General features: G+C 35.9%; 1 protein-coding gene across 1 annotated transcript; it reads right to left on the reverse strand.

The window, feature by feature from the left end:
* Positions 1 to 110: 110 nt before the first annotated feature.
* LOC137407375 (lipase ZK262.3-like) lies at positions 111 to 23080 on the reverse strand. The gene is made up of 8 exons (XM_068094012.1): positions 22941 to 23080; positions 22441 to 22586; positions 9257 to 9459; positions 7950 to 8141; positions 5443 to 5534; positions 3225 to 3381; positions 1446 to 1595; positions 111 to 558 (listed from the first exon to the last, which is right to left on the reverse strand). The coding sequence occupies exons 1-8, from the start codon at positions 22964 to 22966 to the stop codon at positions 376 to 378; spliced, it is 1149 nt and encodes a 382-aa protein (XP_067950113.1). The 5' UTR covers positions 22967 to 23080; the 3' UTR covers positions 111 to 375.
* Positions 23081 to 23082: the final 2 nt, after the last annotated feature.

The following is a 23082-nucleotide window of genomic DNA, read 5'->3' on the forward strand; positions in this document are numbered from 1 at the left end:
GGTAAGGAACTTAATTGTTTCTTGTTACAAAAACCGCCAGAAATGCAAACATAGAGCTTCTGAGACTTTTCTCCTGTAGCAGAAAAATAACAAACATCTCCCTAGATGAATCACAGCTTGTTCTACAGTGGATGTATGTAATATAACATATCCTACAAAGATAAAAGCTTTAAACAAATTAGTGGTAGAAATATGAATGGATATAAAATGTGAAAACCAAGGCTATGGTTTAAGCAAAAGTTTGAATAATCTATTTGGTAGCTTTATGCAGTTACTAACAGCTTGATAACTGTCATGTGAACCTTGTTCAAAAACAATGTTTGCTAGATTGCAAGAATACGTTTTGTGAACTAAAACAAGACAGTCGAATACTGTCTAATTGTCTGAGAAATCGACAGAGTCACATGTGCCGTAGGTTGACAAACTTGGTGTGCTGTCGCCTGCAAGTTTACCTTCTGCGTACTTCGAACCAATGTCTAGGAAGTAGTTCTTGTGTACCTCAACACAATCCTCTGAGAAGCATGTGTGAGATGATTGTGACAAAGCGCATGCTTCATCCTGCAATTTTGTAACAATTTTTTTAAATATTACAAAAATTCTTCTGAATATCAGAACAAAAACATACCGTGGAACCTCTACTTACGAAATTCATTTGTTCCGGAAGCTGTTTCCCGAGTGGAAAATTTTTGCAAGTAGAAACTCATTTTACCATCTAAATTCCCTAATCCGTTCCAAGCCTCCACAAAACTGATATATAATTTTTATAAACTATAAATACGAATAATGGTTAAAATCTGTAACAAATACGTGGTAAAATTACATTATTACACAATGAATAAAAATAGCACGCATGGAAAGAAAAAATAACTCAGAATTGAAGAATAAAAAAAAACTGTACGGCATGTTTGTTTACCTTCGGCTGTCTAAAAGAGGCAAAAATATAGTGAAATGAGAAGACGGCGGTCAGAAGAGGTGGATCTTGTACTGTTGTCTTGGTTGTATTTTAAGCAGAACAAATTTGTTTTAACAACTTCAGTAAAAATAATTGTTTGCTTCGGGACAGATTGAAAAACTATGTCATCCTATAAAAAACGCAGAACTTCAACTGCTAAAAACAAAAGTTGTCCTATTCTGCAGCTGGTATATAATAACTCCAAATTAGACAACGAGTGGAAACAAAACACTTGCCATTAACTGACTTTTGCTAGCAAATTAAACGAATTGATATGCATTGGAATAGAAGCAAACGTGCTAAAAATTGAAACAAACAAAAAGTTGGCCAGTATACAAAAATCATTCGTATTTCAAAATATCTTTCATAAGCAGAAGCAAAATTTCTATTAAAAAACATCTTCAAAATTTCGTGGGTAGGGTGGTTCGTAAGTAAGCGTTCCGCTGTACATAGATTTTTAGTTAGACAAATATTAAAATCACATTTGTGTTACCTCATTAACTTGGCAGATTGTGTAGTTGGAACTGGGGGTGATGCCGGGTTCACTAAACCAAACCTCCTCATGAGTATGGTATACAAAGTATGGCGGAATCCTTGGAACTGGATCAGTTGCTTGTACCAATCTCCAATTATGTCGGACCAGCTATAATAGACCATAATGATGCTGACCATATTTACTGCTGACGAAACTTATTCATAGAGTACAAATGATCGTCACTCTCAAGATAAGATGCTATGGTAAGAGACTCCAGTGCACTATTCCATACAAGGAAAGCTAATTAGTATAAAGTTGACATGTTGCGCAAGTGTTTGCAATTAGAGCAATTTGGCATGAAGCGATGGCAATCAGAGCAATTTCGACATGTTCTACACGGCTTACGCATAAATGTTGTTGGTTCGAATTGTTATTAAATTTATATTTTCCTCATCCCCTCAACCTGTGCCAAGCGGACAAAAAGGAATCGATTCAAAATTGTGTGATGTTCTGAGAGAGGGATTGTTCTCTCCTTCTCTATGCAAAAATGAGAACGATGCTCTCTTATGCTCTCATTTCTCCATAGAGTTGTATGCAAATGTTTAAGTGATTCTTGGATTTTACTAGACCAGAATCACTCTCTCAACAGGAAGAAAATGGTATCCTGCAGACAAGAACAGGTCGAGACATTTCCATACTGCTGCAGTAGCTGGCTGATAGATAGATGTGTGTGTATCCTCCCTCTCTAGACTAGGGGTAGGGAGGGAACCTATGGCTCTCGAGCCATATGTGGCTTTTTTGATGATTTCATCTGGCTCTTTGATAAATCAGTAGAAAAATAATCCATAATTTTGCTATTAATTTGATTAACATAATAATAAAAATAATGCTGAAATTACAGTAGCAATAAAGAGAAACAATTGTAGATTTAATAAAAATATGTTTTCATTTGCAACTTTTTGATGTGGCACGCGCGGCAAAGAGTTTCTAGTGCTTTCTGTACTCCGCTGTACGTTTTGACCATGGTTGGCTCTACATATGCTTGCGAGCAGTCATTCTCACATGAAGAATATTAAGATGAACCTGCGGTCACATTTAACAGATGGAAGCCTAAATGCCTGCATGAAGCTGAATTTCACCACGTGTCAACCAGACTACAAAGTTATCAGCAAAAGCATGCAGCATCAGAAGTCGAATTAATAGAAAAAGTACTTTTCATAAAATCTTTGTTATAACACTGCTGTTCAAAATGAGTTCAATTTTCTTATACTCTAAAATTGCTCAAACATACTAAATTTGCTGGTTTTTTTTTCATTTTATGTTTTCGAGATTTAAACTATACATATGGCTCATCTAGAATTAAATTTTGAAACATGTGGGTTTTGTGGCTCTCTCAGTCAAAAAGGTTCCTGACCCCTGTTCTAGACACTGCCGAGGTGCATCACTGGTTTAACGCAGTGCTTTTACACATATTTTTTTTGTTTCATACGGGTGTCCAGTTCACCCTCCCCATTTATAATAGAGTTGGCGCTTTAGTTGCTGTCGACCTGACCTATATACAGGTGTTACTGGATTACAGGTATTACTGGTAGCACGTTCTTATAGCCTGTGTATCTGACCCGAGCTATATGTTCTACACTAACATTATTCTGATAAAAACATAATTATTGTAGCCTTAGTACCTACATTCAGTTGCCAGCATACCAGTTTTGTTACTCCCCTTAATAATTTCGAGACCAGATCTCTGTAACAGCTACATGTATATGCTTGTATCTAGGTACAGCTTCATAGGCTTACGTTGTTGAAATGGTTTGCAAAATCAGCATCTCCAAACCGAGGCGCACCAAATGAGTACACTTCTAGCTTTTCATTTGTTGTTACACCATCATAGATTAGTGCTGCCGCTGCTAGCTGAGCCTGTGCTCCACCAAGAGAATGGCCAGTCAGCGTTAACCTGTAGAAAACAATTACCTATCAATGTTCCCTTTTAGCTATTTTTCAAGATCAAAACGAGGTGTATTTTCTGAAAGATCGATTTTGTCACAATGTTAAATTGTACTACAATCTAATTTTCATTTTCTACTATAAGTCATTCCAGAAAGGGATTTAAAAATATAATATTAAATAATAATATGAGTAATATAAACAGTTAGAATCCATTTTAAACCTAGAAAACAATTGTTAAAGCATTTTTTACATTATTTTATACCATAAGCTGTATATAAAGAATATGAGATATAATGACCACAAAATTTCTGATAATAATCTATTAATAAAGAAGGCCTGACTGGGTAATGTGTTGTTGTAACTGTAGCTACTCATACCGCAGATTCACTCCAGGCTCGTTTCCATATTGTTGTAACAGTAGCAACTATGTACCCCAACCGTTGTTTCAGGTTTTTATAGAAAATAAATAGTGTTAGAATCGCTCAGGCATTTTCTTATGATAAAAGTTACAAATAAAATAATGCGCTATTACACTACAAAAAGTACATGGTAGAGTGTTTTGTAAATCACAATGAACACACTTGCACCCAATAGTTGAATGCTAGAGATAAAGAAAGAAAGTGCCTCGTAGGTATTCAAAATAGAAATTTTAGTCCAAATTCAAAGTTTGAACTGTATTAACCTGTTTGTCTATGCCACTTAACTAGGATTGATTTTGTTTTCCCAGCTCTATGGTGTCTCCATGAAAGTTAAAATAATAACTGTAGCACCGATGCCAGAGCGGTTTTAAAATTGGCAGCACAAATTAGAAATGTGTAAAAATGTGCAATTTAATTTAGTTTTTATTTATTCAATTACAAAAAATATTTTGTTACCTAGGATCAATAATAGTTATATTTTAAGCTTTGCGACTCTTTCATGTTTTATGAACTTTTAAATCCCTTTTATAGCCGACTTTTTTCCAACAACAACGTTTTAACTACAGGGTCGTTGTTTAAAATTGATCGCAACAATTATTTGACCCTATTTCTATTAATGTTAGCCGACACTGTCAGTGCAAGGCTATATTATTACTAATCTTTAAATGCTGCTCAAATTTGTGTCGTGACTCAATGAATAAAACATTAGTAAAAAGCATGCTTCACAAGTTCGATATCTCGCTGCCTCCTGCGCCCACCCCTCTTTTGCTACTTAATACAGGTTGGTCTCAAGCTACATTCAAATCGAATTACGGCTTTATGATGAAATGGCTTCAGGATTTTCAATCTGTTTAAGCAATATTAAACTACATTAGCTGTTTTCACTCAAATAAATGTAAAAGATCCCGCCAGCACCATTGATTACCGGTCCATCAATAACGTAACTGCCAAAGGTTTTTTGCAAGAATTTTTCTGCAACTTGAAGACTATTATAGCCATTACCATACCATAGAATTGAACATTGTGTAGGCCTTTCTGGTGACTGTTTATATACAATAGAAGCCTTTCGATAATTATATATTTGCTTAATGAAACTATTAGGTCAAGGTCATTTCAATAGCCATTTTTGTGTCTATTAATTGTTTATAATTTTATAATAAACTTTGAGAAGAAGTAAAATGAACAGTGAGATAGATTTAATCATATTGGCTAGACATGTCTGAGTTCAGTGACATGAGAACCTCGATGAATGGAGATATGCCCAGTTACAGAGAGCAATTTAAAATAGGATATCATTCCTGTCACTGCCAGTGGTTTTTATGGGAATTCAATCCCAACCTGTTATTTGTAAGTCAGGGGTTCTAGACCACCATACCACGGCTGCTTTGAATGTAATAACTGTTTTGTATATAAAAAGACACCAAAATTGAATTTTTAATCATGAGCAAAAATTTGAAGGTGGAAATGAAAAGAAAACTATCACTATCACTCATATGTGTGGAAGGCTCAAAGGTCATATGCTAATGTATTTCAAACAAATGTCAATATTTCATAGCTGCCAATGAAAGCTTGTACAAAATAAGCCATTTTTGGCAGAGATGTTTACATGGCACCTGCAGCGATGTATGTCTGGGATTGCTAAGGCTTACCTGTAGCCAGGATTGTTGGCCAGCAACTCTCTGAGATACTTCTGCAGGCATGGGTAGAGCAGCTGGTGCACATTATAGTTATAATACAAAACCTGAAATCAAATCTAGGATGCAACACTTGCGAATTAAAATAAATGAGTGCTCAAGATGGTGAGTCGTCTGCTCCTATTAGGAAAAATGGTTCGAATCAATTGGGAAATAATTGTGCAATAGCTACTGCCAGATATATATCAGTTTGGTGTCAAAAGCTGGCTGGGTGCCAAAGGTCTTACACTGGTTCCGTGTTGAATACATGTAGATAGATCATTCACTATGTTTCCATGATGCGCAGTGCTTCGGAGTTGCGCTATCTCCGAATCATGGAAACGGCGTCTTCGCACTGAAATCACTGCGCACTGATCAGTGCGAAGCCAGTGCAAATTCGCAGCAAGGAAACAGCGACTGCGCAGTGGCTGCGCATAGCTCTCATGCCGTGGAGACAGATTTTTCGATGGCAATAAACTAGTACAAAGGTTGTTCTGCTAATCTTGTTTTTTCACTATTCTTCCGATCTTCTTTCACATAAATTTAATTATAGTCTGCATTCACGAGGATGATAAGGTGATTACTTTCCTGGACTTTGTTATCGATGCCAACACTTCGAAAAATAGGTGGCAAGTCCTAAATTAACGTTTAAATAATATATTACTTGAAAATACTTATTAAAAATGTATTACTATGTAAAAAGTGTGTTAAGGTTTGTAAAACCTTGTGAATGTGTATTGTAAATAAAAGTATAATGACGACAGAATAATAAAAAAAGACTGTTTATGACGTTCGGTATCCGTGATCGATTCTATTTCTCCATCAGGCGATTCAATTTATACAATTTCTCTTCTCTGGCTAATTTGCGGTATTTGCTGAAAACCACTGCGCAGCATGGAAACGTACAATCCCCTCGACTTCGGAGGGGGCTGCTTCGCAGTACTGCGCACCATGGAAACATAGTGATTATCACGGGTTAGTAAGAAGGGTCGAAAAAGGGTGTTGTGAGTGAAAATAAACTTTGCAAGCTATCATAGCTAGTTTTTGCTTATCTTTCAAGTGGTATTGTTTCAAGGACAGAAGTGAGTGACCAATGGCTACAAATTGAAATAGGCATGGAGCCAGAAAACTAAATCCTGTTGACACAGATGCCAAAATAAACTCGTGATGCCAAGTTTCATGGCATAAAGGTATCGAGATATCTCTGTGCTGTCATTCTCATAGCAAATCAAAGTGTAAAATGATAAGAAATAATTAAGAGATTATAGTATTTTATCACATGGCAAAAGAAGGAAGGGGGAAATCAGAGCTGCGTTAAAATCAATGATAAAGCCTAAACCATAAAACAATCACAAACCTAATATTGCTGAACATGTTCAACAAGGACATTTTAGTCATTGTTGAAATGACCGACTGCAAGAGAGAGTATTTCATCGCAAAATTTTCTCTATGGAACAAAGTTTGAGCAGTTATGAACAATTAAAGTATTTATATATGTTTGCTGTTTTAGTCTGTAACTAGCTAGCCTGTCTTGACAAATTGTTGTTTTTGATGAGTTGTCCACCATCGAGCGGAGCAAGCAAAACAACAGCTTTTCACAATACGCACTGCACCGGATGCATAAGCTGCACTGAAAGGGAGTTGTTCTCTTCCGTCTATGCAGCTCGGCTTCTCTTCCGTCTATGTGGCGATGTTATGTCGGTCGCTCCATTGGTAATCATAATAGATTTAGCCCAAAAGTTCATGTAGAAAAAACAAGATAAAAACATTTACCGCAGAGACCAGTCTCTGCGGTAAACTTTAGTAAAACTTAAGAACTTAGGCAACAACAGCAACTAAACATGTTGTTATTTGTGCGCTCAGTCAGTCTTATTTGTATTTTTGTATCAGTCAGTTTTATTTGTTCTTATTGATTTTATTTTTAATTTATTTCACTCTTAAGTTCTACTAAAGTTTACCGCAGAGATTGGTATCTGGTGAAACGCTTTTATCTTTTTTTTCTACATAAATTTGTGGGCTGAATCCATTATGATTACCAATGGAGCAGCAGACGTAACATCGCAGCGAGCAGTGTAGACAGAAGAAAACAACTCCCTTTCAGAGCAGCTGATGCATAAGGCGCAGGGCGTATTGTGACAAGCTGTGGTTTTGCTCGCTCTGCTCACCGGGGATAACTCCGCAAAAACAACAGTTTGTCAAGAAAGGCTGGTAACTAGCCTATAAGATGACACTTTACAAATGCCATCTTCCAGATCGTTTTTGCTCAGGTTTTATTCATCGAATTCCCTAGTAGGTTTGTGTTCAAGAATTACAATACAAATACATATATCAATAATTAAAGTTTTTAAAGAGATCGAAAAAATTATTATTAAATTTTTCAAATTATTCATTAACGAGAGGAATCAGAAGAGCTTACACGGCATTGTGTAAAAAGATTTAGCTTGCTTTCCTTTAATTTAAAAAATCCCAAGCGTAATTTTTACCTTTCCACCGATCTCAGTACTTTCCAGTCCGGTTACAATGGCAGATGTGAGCTGTTCAAAAAGCTGGTCAATATTCTGGGTTCCCTCAAAGCTGACAATGATGTTTCTCTCAAGATCAGAGATGGCGACTAGTAGGGAGCACGCTGAGTACTCCACAAGGATGTCACAGTACTTCTGCAGGTACTTGAGCATCTGAGATGATAACATGAGAAATAATGATGGTATAAAAATATAAAATATGAACAAAATAATAAAAATGAAATAATAAAAAGCATAAATAAATGATAAGCAAATAATAACAAATTACTAATCAAAATGAATATAATTTTTTTTTATGTCAGAATGCTTGGTGAAAAGAAAAAAATTATTTAGTTCACACCAGAACATGTGAAGCGCCATGGAAGTAACAAAGTGATGCACACTTTTCCTCTTTGAGTTCAAAAGTAGTTTAGTCATGCAAGAAAGTAAACGAGTACATAAAAATACGTATTTGTCATGGAGAAAGCCAAAAAGTAGAGCTCCAAAGATGGGCATCTGCTGTGAGAATAGCCTTCTGATGTTACATCCCTGTTCATGGGGCTTGTTAATAATTTAATAAAAATGAATAGCAGGGAGCTGCCTATTGTTTCATGTTTGACAGTAATTGACATGTGATAATATTTGAACATATGACATTTACATGCCTGTCAAGAAGCAACCTTGTTAAAAATGAAAATTTTAGTTGATTTAATCAGAAAATATCAGCAATTTTTTATCATATGCTATTGTTTTTGGCATCTGTGATGATCTGACTGCCAGGATGTTTCGAGATTAAAGTTAGAAAAAATTATTGCGGTTAAAATGCTCAGAAGAAAAATAAGTGCTAAAGGACGTCTCTAGTTGCTATAATGCCTCTAGTTGATATTAGCTATCGCGTTCAAGTTGCGATGTCACGCGTCTTTATTCTGTCCGTCTCTTTGCAACTATAGATGTCATAATTGCGATTTTGCTTGATCTGAGCATTTTAATTGCGATCAAGTTTTGTCGATTTCAATCTTGAAACATCCCGGCAGCCAGATTCCCTCAAACATTAAAAACAATTACAAATGATAAAAAATTATCGATACTTTCTAATAAAAATCGACTTAAATTTTGTGCAGGTTCATCTTTAGAGCAGCAGAAAATCAAGTCTTTAATGCCTAAAAGGTCCGATGCACGTTTGCTTCTCATCCTAGGGCGTAGTCAGATTGACTGTTCAAAGTTCCCTATTTGTTCAAACTTTCTGGATACAAAATAATCTGAGAAGTACTGTAGGAAGTACAACTCACCCTGTACCCGCCTGGCAGTTCAGATTCCAACACATTTCTCAAAACCTCTGGATCAATTTCACCTGGTTTGACGTATGCGAGAGAAGACCAGGACGCCAGCTGAACAGCCAGTGTCTGGTTATAGCTGTCGGTAGTTGGTGGAGGAAGCAGATCACATGTCGAGCTATTGCGAGCAGCAAAGCTACTTCTGCATGGGCTATACCCTAAAATTATAATACAATAATATATTATATAATGAACTATATTGTAATACAATACAATATAATATGCTATGATATAATATTATATGATATATTTTAATATAATATATAATGAAATAAGATATAGTATATTTTAATATAATATAATATGTTTTAATGTAATATAATATACATACTGTAATATGATAATAAAATATTATATATAACTACAGAATCGTATCAGTTGTTGCCAGCGAAACTACCTCCATCATTGCAGACAGCTACAAGTTGTCATATCAGTTTTGGTAAGAGGTTTAGGATTATAGTCTCTGGCACCAAACACGAACATGTTGAACTTTTTTTCAATGTCATCAAAGACATCCGTGTTAAGCACGAGCCTGTGATCCAGTAGCGTTGTAGAACTACTTGAGTGTTAAACTTTCATCTTACAAAAGCTGATCGTACAAAGTGCTATCTATGATCAGTTTGTAAGGAAAAATGTTAATAAAATATTTAGAATAATAATAATAATGGTGTAGTAGAAGATGGCAACTATGTAACAAAGATATTAAATGGAAATGGTTCGTTGTGATAACACTGTAACTGTTTGTATAAATCTTTTCGCTTTTACTAGTACCACTGTGTGTTTTGGACTATTATAAATTGTGGTTTTTTTCATAGTATAGCCAGTTGTACGCCTTATACTCTGGAGTGGCTTATGTGTAAACTTATTGACACGTTACCTATCGAGTAGCAAAAAATAGTTGGAGTTTGCGGAGAAAATCTCAAGGAACTAGCGAAAAAGGTGGAGGCTGCTTCTGCTGAAACAAAACAAAAAAACCGTCAATCGTGGACTGAAAGCTATGTGACTGATCTATTCTTTTACCTCCTGTGTCATCATAGTTGAAAAACAACACCGTGGATGAAGATTTTATTGGATTTTAGCTACCGAGTATTTGGAGTGATACAGATATTTTTGGTAGACTTCCTATCATGTTATTCATGCTATAGTTAACAGAATAACTCCTAACATGGTGCGTTAACATGCTCAGTTGTAGCATGTAACGTGAGCATACCGTTCAGCCTGTTGTTCGTTGTCTCTATTACATTCTTAAATTGTTCATATTTCAAATTTTAAATGATGTCTGGGGGTCCTCCCATGTTTTGTGACGATTCTGACGACCCGACGACAGGGATATTTAAAAAGTGACAGACGAGATGACCATTTATCAATGTAGGTGACGATGATTATGTAAGTAGGATTACTAAAGGTACGGCTACACGTAACGAATTCTTCGTTGGTTCGGAGTTCTGGCCGAAATCACGAAAAACGCAGAATTAATCGGTCGAAATTCACAGAATTATTTGAGCTGTGCATGCCCACTGAGTTTGTCGACGAAACGCTTTTAACAGATTAAACAATTTATTAGCGAGCACGATTCTAGCAGCTTTAGCAATCAGTATAGTCCAAGACATGTATCGCGACACACAATAAAAGTACCAAAGCAATTCAACATAGAACACACGATGTATCTGTTCAAGTTGCGCTATCGTTGGTTAGCGAGCACGACTCTAGCAAATTTTAAGATATATGTAGTCCGAGAACATAATGCGACACGCAAAAAAAAATATTAAGAAAATTCACCATTGTAAATACGATGCAATCGACTTGATTGCGCTAAAGATGGCAACATTTTTTGGGAAACAGTCCCAACATCGACAAGTCCGAACCTAGACAAGTCCCAATCTCGACAGAGGTTGGTCCGAATCTAGACAAAGGTTGGTCCGAACATCGACAAAGGCTGATGCAGTTTTACAATAATTTAATCTTCAAAAAATAATAAATGTCTTTTTGCAGTTCTATCCTCACTTCAAAAAATAAAAATCAAAGCTACTCACTGAAGTTTAGATTTTAAATAAAACATTTTGCTAGCTTAGCAGTCAACCATATTTATGATTGTTACTTGTTTTAGCATTCGTTCTATATTTAGGTTGGACAAAATATTGTTAGGCCTACATAAGCTGGGGAGTGCTGCATCAAATGGATCACAAGATATTTTTGCGCAAATAAATCTTTTACATATAAATCGCACATTTATTATGAAAATAGTAGATGGTAAAATAGTAAAACTGTTGTCGAGATTGGACCAACCGTTGTCGATATACAAACTCGTCGAGTTTCAAACCAGTCGAGGTTCGGACTATAAACCCATTTTTTACCACAAAACTTTTGTTGCTCAAAAGGAAATATAATTTAAAAATAAACAATTTGTAGCTTTAGCGTCCAAACAATAAATACATACAATAACGCAATCTAGGCAGTTGCATCATGTGTACTATGTTGAATTGCACTTATACTTTTATTGTGTGTAATTATACGTCTCTTGGACTATGCTAATTGCAAAAGCTGCTGGAATCGTGCTCGCTAGCACGATTCTAGCAGCGCAGAATAATTCTGTGTGTTTCAATCATTTCGTGATTTCGGTTCGAACCAACGAAAAATTTGTTACGTGTAGCCGTACCTTTACTAACTTATTATTTGTCCATAAATCAATACGTTCAACCGAAACTTCACTAGTTTTGGTTTGAAGCAACTGGTTCAGCATTTATAGACTGCCAAATAATTAAAGTACAGCAATGTAATGCCACGACATTGACAGCAAATCCGTTTCCAAGTCTCTGGCTGACAGTGATTATTAAAGACAATCTCGGTCTACTTTCAGTACAAAAAATGTAGCCCTAAAAACCTAAGACAGCTGTCACTCTTCGCAGAGTAATCAGCAACGCTCCCAAACATCACTAATAAGTTTGTGAAGGTCGCTGGTTGAGCCATGCTTTTGGCTAGCAGAAGTTTAAACTGAGCAAGTTTCAGGTTTTTAACGCAACCCAGTGCCACCAGAATGGATATTTGAATTAAAATAACGAATGTGAAGAAAGAGGTTGTTTTGGTTACCAACATGAAAAAGGTGACAGTGATTTTAAAAGTGACGACACTGATTTTAAAAGTGACGACAGTGATTTTAAAAGTGACTATTCTGACGACAACTTTGTGTGGTAGGACCCCCATGTCTGTTTTTGGTGGTAAATTTTATTAAATAAATTTCACCAAAAAATGCGACTTATACTTCAATACGACTTATATATGTTTATTTTCATTATTATATATTTCATGGCTGGTACAATTTATAGTCCAGAAAATACGGTGTTTATATTTGTAATACTTGTAGGAGGAGGTAGAGGGTGAGCCTGCGTAAAACATCAGCAGCATTTACCTCTTCTATGGGCAAAACATCATCTTTGACTTAAATAACCACTACCAGTTTCAACTGTGTAAAGAGAGAGAATAAAGGAAAGGTGGGAGTGAAAGGTGGGAGGAAAGGTGGGATGGTTTTCTGTATGTTCTTGAACTTTCATTTACCCCTGCTAGTGTATTTACTAAAGCTGAATGAACCTGGGCCTCATCATCATGTTACGGAACTAATCAACAGATTGTACGTTATGCCGAGGTCATTGCATTTATATCACATTTATAGCATCTTTCCACATGCATTTAATGCAAATTCCATAAATCTATTGATCTACCGTATGTCGTAGCATGAAATACGGGTTGTTGTTTGACAGTGATCGTTTTAACAGAGCTCAGACAAATGATGTCTGGCAAGGCCGGTTTTAACCGCCTACTGACTCCACAAATGAGTGTTGTTGTCAAAGTTGACAAATTAAGTGTGACCATGTCGAAATGGCTCTGCCCCAAATGCACTCTTTCATCAACCAAAATGATAGATGATTGACATATCAGTTTTTAATTGATATTCCGAAACACTCATTAGTGGAAAGCCAGAATTTTATATCTAGCAAATTTAAAATCTTTTCAATGACGATGTTTTGCTGTTTTATAGTCATGTTCACAACGTATTGGATTTAAAAAACAATGATTTTTATTGATGATAGCCATTTGTGATACAGAAACTAATCTGTTAGCAAACTAGAACAGTTCTTTGTAGTCGACACGATAACTTAACTGTCGTTTCTGATGTCATATCCTCGGATTGGCAGAATCAACAAAAAGAACTAGAGTGTAACTGCTGCTGAATAAACCATTTCAACTGCTCAATTTGGTTTGTCTGAGTGCAACTGAGACTTGCCTTTGATTGGACAATGCATTATTAGCGAGTCCAATATTTAAGTTATTTTTTAGCAATCGTCGCATTAACGGAGATTCAAAAAGTAAAACCTAAAGCAGAATTATCATAAGCCAAGAAATAGCAGGAACAGTGTTAATACTTTGAGTTTAGTTCTGGCAGATGTGAATGTTCCTTGAAAATTCTACTAGCTTTGACATAAATATGCGCATGTAGAAAGCTTTTTTGTTGCCTTGTTGCCTTATCTTTAAAGAGATAACTAACATCTTTCTTAAAGTTTATGGCATAAGATTGCTTAATCTTTTCATGTAAATACAGTCAACCCCTTTGGCACTACAGTCGACCCCAGCTTGTTCGGACTTCACTCTCCCAGACTTTCAATTGTCTGGGGAACGTCTGGGGTCTGGACGATTGTCTGATTCAGCCGTGTCTATCTGATGAATAACAACTCGATCGATAGGGGGCTCTCCAACAGGCGACATGTACGCGTGAGTTTCCTGCTAGAGTGTTGCACTGTAATTTCTATTTACAGTATTATTATTACTGCTATTAATATTATACTATACTCTATTGCAGGTATAACCATATTTTACTCCCTCATGTGCATATTGTACCATATTGTTGCCTAGAAGTATGTGTGCTAGACAATATAGGCTGTTTAATGTACTGTACAGTACTCAATTTTCAATGTCAGTTCTTTTTCAATGTCCATACATGGCTCAGTCTGTATTAAACTGAACAATCAAAAGTTGCCTGTCTACAGATATTTATTAATTACGACTTATCACTCTGAAGTATTGCCAGTTGACGAGTTTGACCAGTTGAAGTTGCCAGTTTGAGAGTTGTCTAATCTTAGGGAGAGAAAGTAAAAACCTATCCATGATGACCTTTTTGCCTTTTGAAGTTACAGACTGTTCAAGCTGTTCACGTGACCCAATACTTTCATATCAGTTTTAGCGAGATTTATTGAAGGTTCACTATGCACTAAAGTTAAGGATTTCATCTCTAAATCTTTATATATCTGTATGTTTTGTCACTTGAGAAACTGGACCGAGGGGAGTGAGTGTAATCCTAAGCAAGTCTCATCATTGCGTTTCGAATGTTTACCTTTTTTGCAAGAGACAGACATGAAAGCGACTCATTGTATGGCTATAGAGACAGAGACGATTGAGTGAAAATGATAGTTTTTTTTCATCTCCACTTTTAAATTTCTGCTCATGGATAACAATTAAATTTGTGTAATTTTTATATACTAATAATCAGAGAAGTGGTGGTTTAGTGGTCTAGAGCAACTGACTTACAAACAACAGATTGGGAGTTCAATTCCTAATAAAGGCTACTTGTGGTGATGAGAATGACATCCAACCATGATTGCTCTCCGCAACTAGGCATGTCTCTGGGCATGTCTACAGTTGTTAATGTTCCTTTACCACTGGACTCAGATATGCCCAGACAAGATCATAGAGACACTGTTTGCAGCAATGCTCTTAAGACATGCACAGCCTCTGCTCGCAGTAAGCTAAAGCCTGGTTTCCACATACGCCGCAAGCACCGGCGACGGCACCGCAGGGCTATCAGCGGTGAAATGTGAACCTACGTGCCGAGTACCGCTGGTAGTCGTCGGCGGTCAACGCAAGAGTTCAATGGTGTTCAACTTTCGCGAAGTGCCGCAAGGAAAGCCTTCCTAAAATGCTCTGTATGGCTGAAGTTCAGCATTTTTTAAGCGGAATGGCAAGAATGTGAACAGAAGCCGTCGAACCTAGCGCCGCAAGTGTTTTGCCGTTCGAGATTATCGCCGGGGTCTACCATTCTACATGGGAACCAGGTTTAAGCAGACATTATACTTGATCCTCAGAGAGGGGGAGGGAGGGGGAGAGAGGGGGAGGGAGGTGGGGAAGGAGGAGGAAAAAGAGGGGGAGGGAGGGGAGAGGGAGGAGAGAGGGAGGGGGGAGGGAGGGGAAGGAGAGAGGGAGGGGGAAGGGGGAGGGGGGAGGGGCTGAGGGGGAGGGGGGAGAGGGGAGGGAGGAGGGAGGGTGCTCGCTCATACAGCCATTGGAACCATGGAATAGCTGACAAGTAGAGCTGGTGTAACAGTTAGAATGGGTATAGTACTAGTGGCTTATGCCGTGGGAGAAAATTAGTTTTTAAAGCTGTTTTGTTGAGTGCATGCCAGTTTTACTTGCACTCACAATTGAAAGATCAAATTATCAGTTGCCAAGACAAATAATAAAAACAAGGAACTATTAATGATGTTATTGCGATTCTGATTCTGAAACCTATCGACTAACAAGTCCAGATTTTTGACAAACAATAGTTGATATTTATCTTTATCACTTTGAAGCCGTAACCTTGTATACACAAACAACTCCCGTGATCCTAAACCATGTTGACAGCTTTTGCAAATGTGAAAGCATTTCGAACAGCAAAACTCCTTGTTAACTGAATATCATATTGAAGCCTCAATCCTGTAGAACTCAATGAAACATACAAAAATCAAATAGGGTAATTTTTTCACCCTCTTTCAAAGAAGTGATGCTTGAAAGGTAACTGAAGAAACATAATGATTGCAGTTCCCAGAGTCTAGTAAAGTTTGCATATTTGTTATGAACAGAAAATACATAGTTATAGTGTAAAGCTCTCGTTGCTGAGGATAAAAGACTTTCTAGCGTTGTCTCTTTTTGATCCTCATTACTAAGAATTTAATCAGTCTGTCATTAGATACTATTGTTCTGTCGGCAGCCATTTTTCATTTCTCGGTTGGTTAATAGCACCCTCAGTATTTTGACGATACCTTAAGAACCAATGAGCCAATAAACTTAAAATCTTGAAACTTGGTATCATACAGAAACCTTATACCGCATCAAGCAACCAAAATTTTTTAGTATTATGCAAACCGGAAGTACAAAAAAAACCTAGCAAAACTCTGAAGCCGAGTTTACTCTGTCGTAGGATCCCGTAGGAAAACAACTCTCAGAATTCCTCCAGAGCGAGGCTTGAGAGTGTTAAGAGTAACTCTGACGCTAGCTATATAGCTATATACAGTTTTCTATATTTGTGGCACTGCCAGGAATCTGCTAGTAAGCTCACTACGAAAAACCAAAATGAACAGCTGACAGTTTTGTGAAATGGCTTTTCCGAGTCAAAATGATTGCAATTATGTTTTGTTCAAACAAAAATTGGTATCTCCCTGAATTTTTGAAACCTTGCCATACATGCAGAGAATGACTATGAAATGCTAACTAATATACATGTATGTTGTGATCTGATAATCGTTCAGCAATTCTAGTGTATTAAACTTTGACCTCTGTTGATTACACAATTGACTAATAAGCCAGAGCAACTGTCCCTAACTCATGCCGGTATATATGTTATGTAATATGTTGTTTTCAAGCATGAGACTACTTTGATGCCTCAAATGTAAATGCTTCTTTTGAAAAGTGAAATTTTGTTTCATAATTACTGTTTCCATGACGTGCATCATGGGCAAGTTGCGTTAGTTTTTAAATATTTTTATGGACATTCGCATGATGCGCATTGACTTCGGTGCCTTGTTAAAAAAAGGTAAGGAATTGTACGCTATAAGTTAATAATTAGCGATCTATGTGTTAGCGACGCAAAGATGTAAAACTCGATCGAGAAAGGACGAACGGAAGTATAGAAAATGTTTCAAATTGAATAGCTGGCACGGTATTTCAATGCGCATCATTCGCAAGTGCTGTTTCCATTATTCGCGAGCATGATGGATTTGATAAAGTTTTTGCAAATCGCAAAACTCACTTAGCTTGATCGGTTAATTAGTGCATCATGCACGCCATGGAAACATAGTGAATGCATGGTGTTTGTGTTGACCTTGCTTTGTTTGGTGAAAGATAGAACTAAAGTGCATGGTATTTACAGCTTTAGCTGAATTGAGACAATTTTATTGGTTAAAGGTTGATTTGCAACAAAATTCACATTGCAGTTATTTGGTATCAAAATATTCACCATGTCTTACTCTGTTGTGTTGTAGGTGCAAAATATGTGGAAATGGGATTACAAGCTCTTAAAAGCTAAAAAACGAATAGTTAATCGCTGCCAAACGCAGATCACCTCAAACATCAAAAACAATCGTAACTGATAGGAAAATACCGATACTTTCTGATAACAACTATGAAAAACTTGTGATAATTTATCTGTATTTTACATACTGTTTAGAGTGACTGTTTTCTCAAAAGACCTAAGAAATGAACTGAATTGTTTGTTAGATGTTATGTATGGGCAGTAGGTTTTAGTTAAAAGCACTTAAAACAGTAAAAACTTCCAACCAGCATTTCATCAGTAAACAAAAATCCAGGCAAATCAATTTCTTAGAAGCACTAAAGCTAAACGTGATGTCACAACGCATGAACTGATAAATATGTATCAGCTCAACTCCCAGCAGACTGTCTTTAGGCTCAGAGTTCAAGAAACAGAGCAAAGGGTTGTATCTGCAGCCTTTGATGGGTAAATATTTATGTGTCTTTCGATATACACTTTTGAGAAGAACTCCAGATGACCGCTTGTCATAACAGCTGTTTATAAAAGTTATGTTGGACCATGTTTCATAACCAACTGCTAAGCATGGGAATTGTCTGCCCCACTTCTGTAGCTAGACACTATATACAGCAAATTTTTACTAAAAATGATTTTAGAAAATTATAAAACAGCTATCAATTCTACACAATCCCTGATATCATGTGGAGATTATTATCAAGTTGAACACATTATTACTACTTTGCATTATAATTGTGGTAATTACAGTATTTTGTTATCTACTAGTGTATTTCAGACTAACTTAGCTAAATGCCTAATATTATGCCTCGTCTCCAAAGTTACTATCTTATGATTGGTTGGCATATTGAATTACATGCTTGTCTTCCTTTCAGAGAACTGACAACAATGGATACTATAGAAGAAAAAGGAAGCATGACCGACTGACAGATCAACTGTGTTAATACTAGCAGTTGATCAGGCAGTTGGTCAGTCTTCATTTCAGTAAAATGATATTAATTAAATTTGTTATTACATTTGAATCTTTTGAGTTTTGTTTTAATTTAAAGAAAACCATTTTTAAATTAAGGAAATATTTTATCGCTAATATTTTGTGACTACCATAAAACAAACATCAGACTTCCGATTTTTTTGTACTTGATTATACCAGGGCGAAATCCTGGTATTAAGGTTTCAGAAACTAAAATATACACAACATTTCCATTTTCACAGAAATTGCTGTTTTTTGCATTAGGGATGTTCCAAACAAAGCATTCGGCTGCTGATGATGTAACGCTATTACCATTCAATTAACTGATCAAACGTGACAGCTGACAAGCACCTGCTGCCGCTACTAAGCCTATAATTGATTCCTGATGAATGGATAGACCACAAAAGTTTTTATAGTTATGAGGAGTTTTTTTGATGCTGCCAGAGGTCAAGAGATCACTATGGTATATCAATATACTGACCAGTAAAGTTACTTTCAAATGTTTGATCATGTGAGTATCACCAGAGGTTCTTGTGAGAAACAATCTTATATGGAGTCTGTATAATAAGGCTAAATAAACATATCTTGTAACTTTGCTTTTAGTAAGGTCAAAAACAAAAAATAAAATATTGTTCTTAACATTAATGTTACACCTATGGAAACAATCTCACAAACCATTTAGATCTTGGGCTATAACAAATATGTAAATTTCACAAGTGCCAGTTTGGTGTCATTGTTAATCTGAAAGTTTTTTTTTGTGAAACTAGATTGCAGGTGCACACGATGTATAGTTTGTACATCATAGTGAGCCAATAGAATATTTATACTCAAGTAGCCATTGTCAATAAATTATTAATTGTTCATTTCTTTTTAAAAACAAATTATAGCCCTAAAAGACATACCAATGAAAATGGCCATTTGATGACACTAAGGGTGTTTTCCAATTTTCTATTCTTAGCTGCGTGGCATTTGAACTCCAAACACTAACTCATCAGAATTGTGAGGGCATTATGGTAGCTTTTGCAAATATTTAAGTATATACAATCAAGAAGTAGCAACCTAGTTGGAGAGGGTCAGCCGACTTTGTCGATGCACCAAAAAAGCCTTAGCCTGAGAGCTTGGTAAATAGTTGAATTTTTTTTAGTCTATGATAACTGAACAGTTGCTTTATAGCAAATGTACATTAACTGGGTATTTATCGCGTATCAAAGAAGTTGTGCAAAGGGAATAACTCCAAGTTTTTTTATATGTGTAAAGAAATCACATAGAATTGTCATTGAGTGGTATAAGCATTTTCTTAGAGACAAGAAACCGTTTAAATGTAATATCTGTGTTATTACTTGCCGAGAATCTTACTGTGTTATTTATTAGCTTCATCTGGATATGTTATTGCCTTTATAAACAAGATATTAACATTACAGTGTTTAAACACCCAAACATGTTTTTGTGTAAAACCAGTACTTATTTAAAACACAGTCGAAACTGTCTGTTAAATACTTTAATCTAATCATCACAGATACAAAGAATTTTAAAGTGATTAAACACATGCCTATTAATACACTATTTAATTATGGATATGATATTATTTGTACCCCCCCCATCCCTGAAGGTACCCTAATAAATCAGACTTGTATAATCACAGAAAAACAGCTGCAATCTGTGATTGGTCAATTGAAAAATGATGTCAACCAGCCTGCTGATTATGGCAACTTATTTTTTTACAAATTTGACTTTATTAGCAAACAATTTGAAAATTCAAAATCTCTTGTCATGGCGTTTTCACAACAAAATCTGCTAAAATTTTAAAAATAAACACCGTGAATATCAGTCGAGATATGGTTTAATACATTCAGAGCTTATCTAGCATGTGCAGGTAATTCTCTTCATACAAGCTTCGTCAAAACCACCATATGCCGAATTAAGTTTTTGTATAAGAATATGCTTTGTAGTATTTAATTCATTCTACAAACCAAACTTAAAGAGAAAACTCTTGTTGATTACATATAACACTAAGATACATGCTTTATATATGAAACTATGTAAAAAAGTTATGGGTAAAGACTCAAACTACGTATCAACAAACTAATTTGATAAATACATGTAAATAATAAATCCCACTTATTCATTGTATGTGCGTGCGTGTCTATGCATTTCCATATTTTTTGGTAAGTTCGTGTAAACTTCACACGTACGTGTACATATAACTAAACATATAGGTGTGAAATTACACATATGTTCAGTGCCTACCGCCTACAAAAATATTTTGTTTCAAACCACTGTCTGGTTCCTGTGAACCAGCCTTTTACACACCTACCAGTCGGCTATCTCAATCAAAATTGAAAAAATTCCAGTCATCGCCAGGCTTACTGCTAGTAATAATATTTACTATAATAAGATCAGTGTTTGTTTGTCTGTCCGTTCGTCCGAAGCCATGCTAAGAATGTTCGGACAAAATTACCTTACACAAAAATCAAACTCTAACAGCCGCACCAATCAACATCTTTCCACATGTAAGAATAACTGTGCACATAGTTATTACCCGTGATGATCTCTAACAGCACACCAGACTGCCTGGATACTAGTAGCTAATAAAAAAGAGTTATTTTCATTGTTCCTTTATGTTCTCGACACACAGGAGTAAATGCGTAAGATCAACAATGTGTAGGTTTGAATGCAGAGGAGGTCATAAAGGTGATAAACTCTATTATAAACAAGGAAAAGTCTTAACCACTTTTGCTGATATAGATTATATTATTTTTATACTTCAATTTTCACTTAGGTAATTTTTCACTTTTATTTGTTATTTTTTTATTTGTGAAATGGCAATGTCACAAACTTTAATTGCCATATTTTTTAAGCTAATTTTGAAATGAGCCAAATATTTGCTCTCATTTGATGTCTTAGTTGAAAAAACACAGATCTTGAGGTGATCATTAGTTGAGCTCTAAATTGATAGATGTGCAAAATGGTTAAAATCTATCAGAATGCCTACCAATCAGTAGATGAAATTTTTGTTTATTGAAAAGAAAAGTTAAACAGTTGCTGGTATTTCTGAGAGTATTGAGGGAAGTTGCACATTTCTTTTTTGTTTGTTGTTTTGGGCAACCAGAGTCTTGGCAAGCATTTTATTTGTGGATAGAGCAAATACTGTTGACTCATTTCCAGGCTATTATCAGCAGCATTTCTTTAGTACACAATGTAATAGAACCCTATTCACTTATGCTCAGCCAATTAGCATAAGCTAAATGACTTGGCGATGCATTTTTGTATTTTAATAAAACGACATCTGACTGCTCCTGTGTCTAAGATATCGTAAACAATTCTTATATAAATTTCATCAACCCTTTGCCAGTGTTTTAGTTGAAGGAGTGAACATTTATGTCTGTTGATTGTTTTGGATTCTTTTTGAAAGTAAATATATACCAATTTAAATTTATTATAAATGTTTTAAAAAGTAAATTTTCTGATTTTCTGTACATATGTAGATATTGAAGGAATTTTGAAATACATGACAGCAAAAAAGCTCATTTAAATGCTAGCAATGATATTGCACCACCATGCCAAATCAACTGGTGTGCTGCTGATAAGTCGGATAGAGTGCGGTTCACCATCGGGTAATACCACATCGCTTAGATAAACGGTGCTAGGTTTAACCCGGTCTAATTCTGCAGAACTCTCCGGCTTTGTCCCTGTTAAAAAGCTGGTTTGTCAATCAATTGAAAATCCAAATCTATGATACTAAACAATCCACGCACATGCAGAGAGAGTGAATGTAATGCTTCTCAAGCTCAACTTTTCAACCAATTGTTAAAGAGGTTAAATTGAATGATAGGAGATAGAAGAGAGCTCACTGAGAAGACTCACATGATCCGTAGGTGTGGCAGGTGTCAGAGAGCGGACACCACATACATGGCCAGCTAAAGTAGCCAGTCTGGCTTGTGCAGGTATAGCAGTCAGTCAGATCATAACAACCTCCATACACTGTGCCCAACAGTACCAACATGAGAAAACTGAAATATTAATAATCAACATTATATATATACTAAATATAAACATAATAAAATGAGGAGCGACGCCAGCTGTACACAATTAAAGAAAAAATTACAAATTTACACACTTACGCACGATTTCATGAATCTACACCACTTTGTGAAGTATAAACTGCCTCAATGAGTTGGCCAGCCGCTTTAGTTAACTCACTTTTCACAATAAGATGCTACTGAGGATTGAATGTTTATCAAAATCCTTGCATTTTTATTCTAGTTTTTGGAAGGAAGGTGAAAATTTTCTGATACTTTTCAATCTAAAATACTTTTGAGAATCATTAAGTACTGGTAGATTAGTAATTATGTAATCCAACTAACCTCCCAATCAAAGGATATCTCTCCATAATTTCAGCACACGATCACGTCTTACTACTGCAGATGCCGACGTACAAATGACTGTAGACTAGCTTAGCTGCCAGTAATATAACACTGGTCAACACCTCGCTGTAATCTAATTGCT

The sequence above is a fragment of the Watersipora subatra genome, chromosome 10, assembly GCF_963576615.1.
Source record: "Watersipora subatra chromosome 10, tzWatSuba1.1, whole genome shotgun sequence".
NCBI classification, from domain to species: Eukaryota; Metazoa; Bryozoa; class Gymnolaemata; order Cheilostomatida; family Watersiporidae; genus Watersipora; species Watersipora subatra.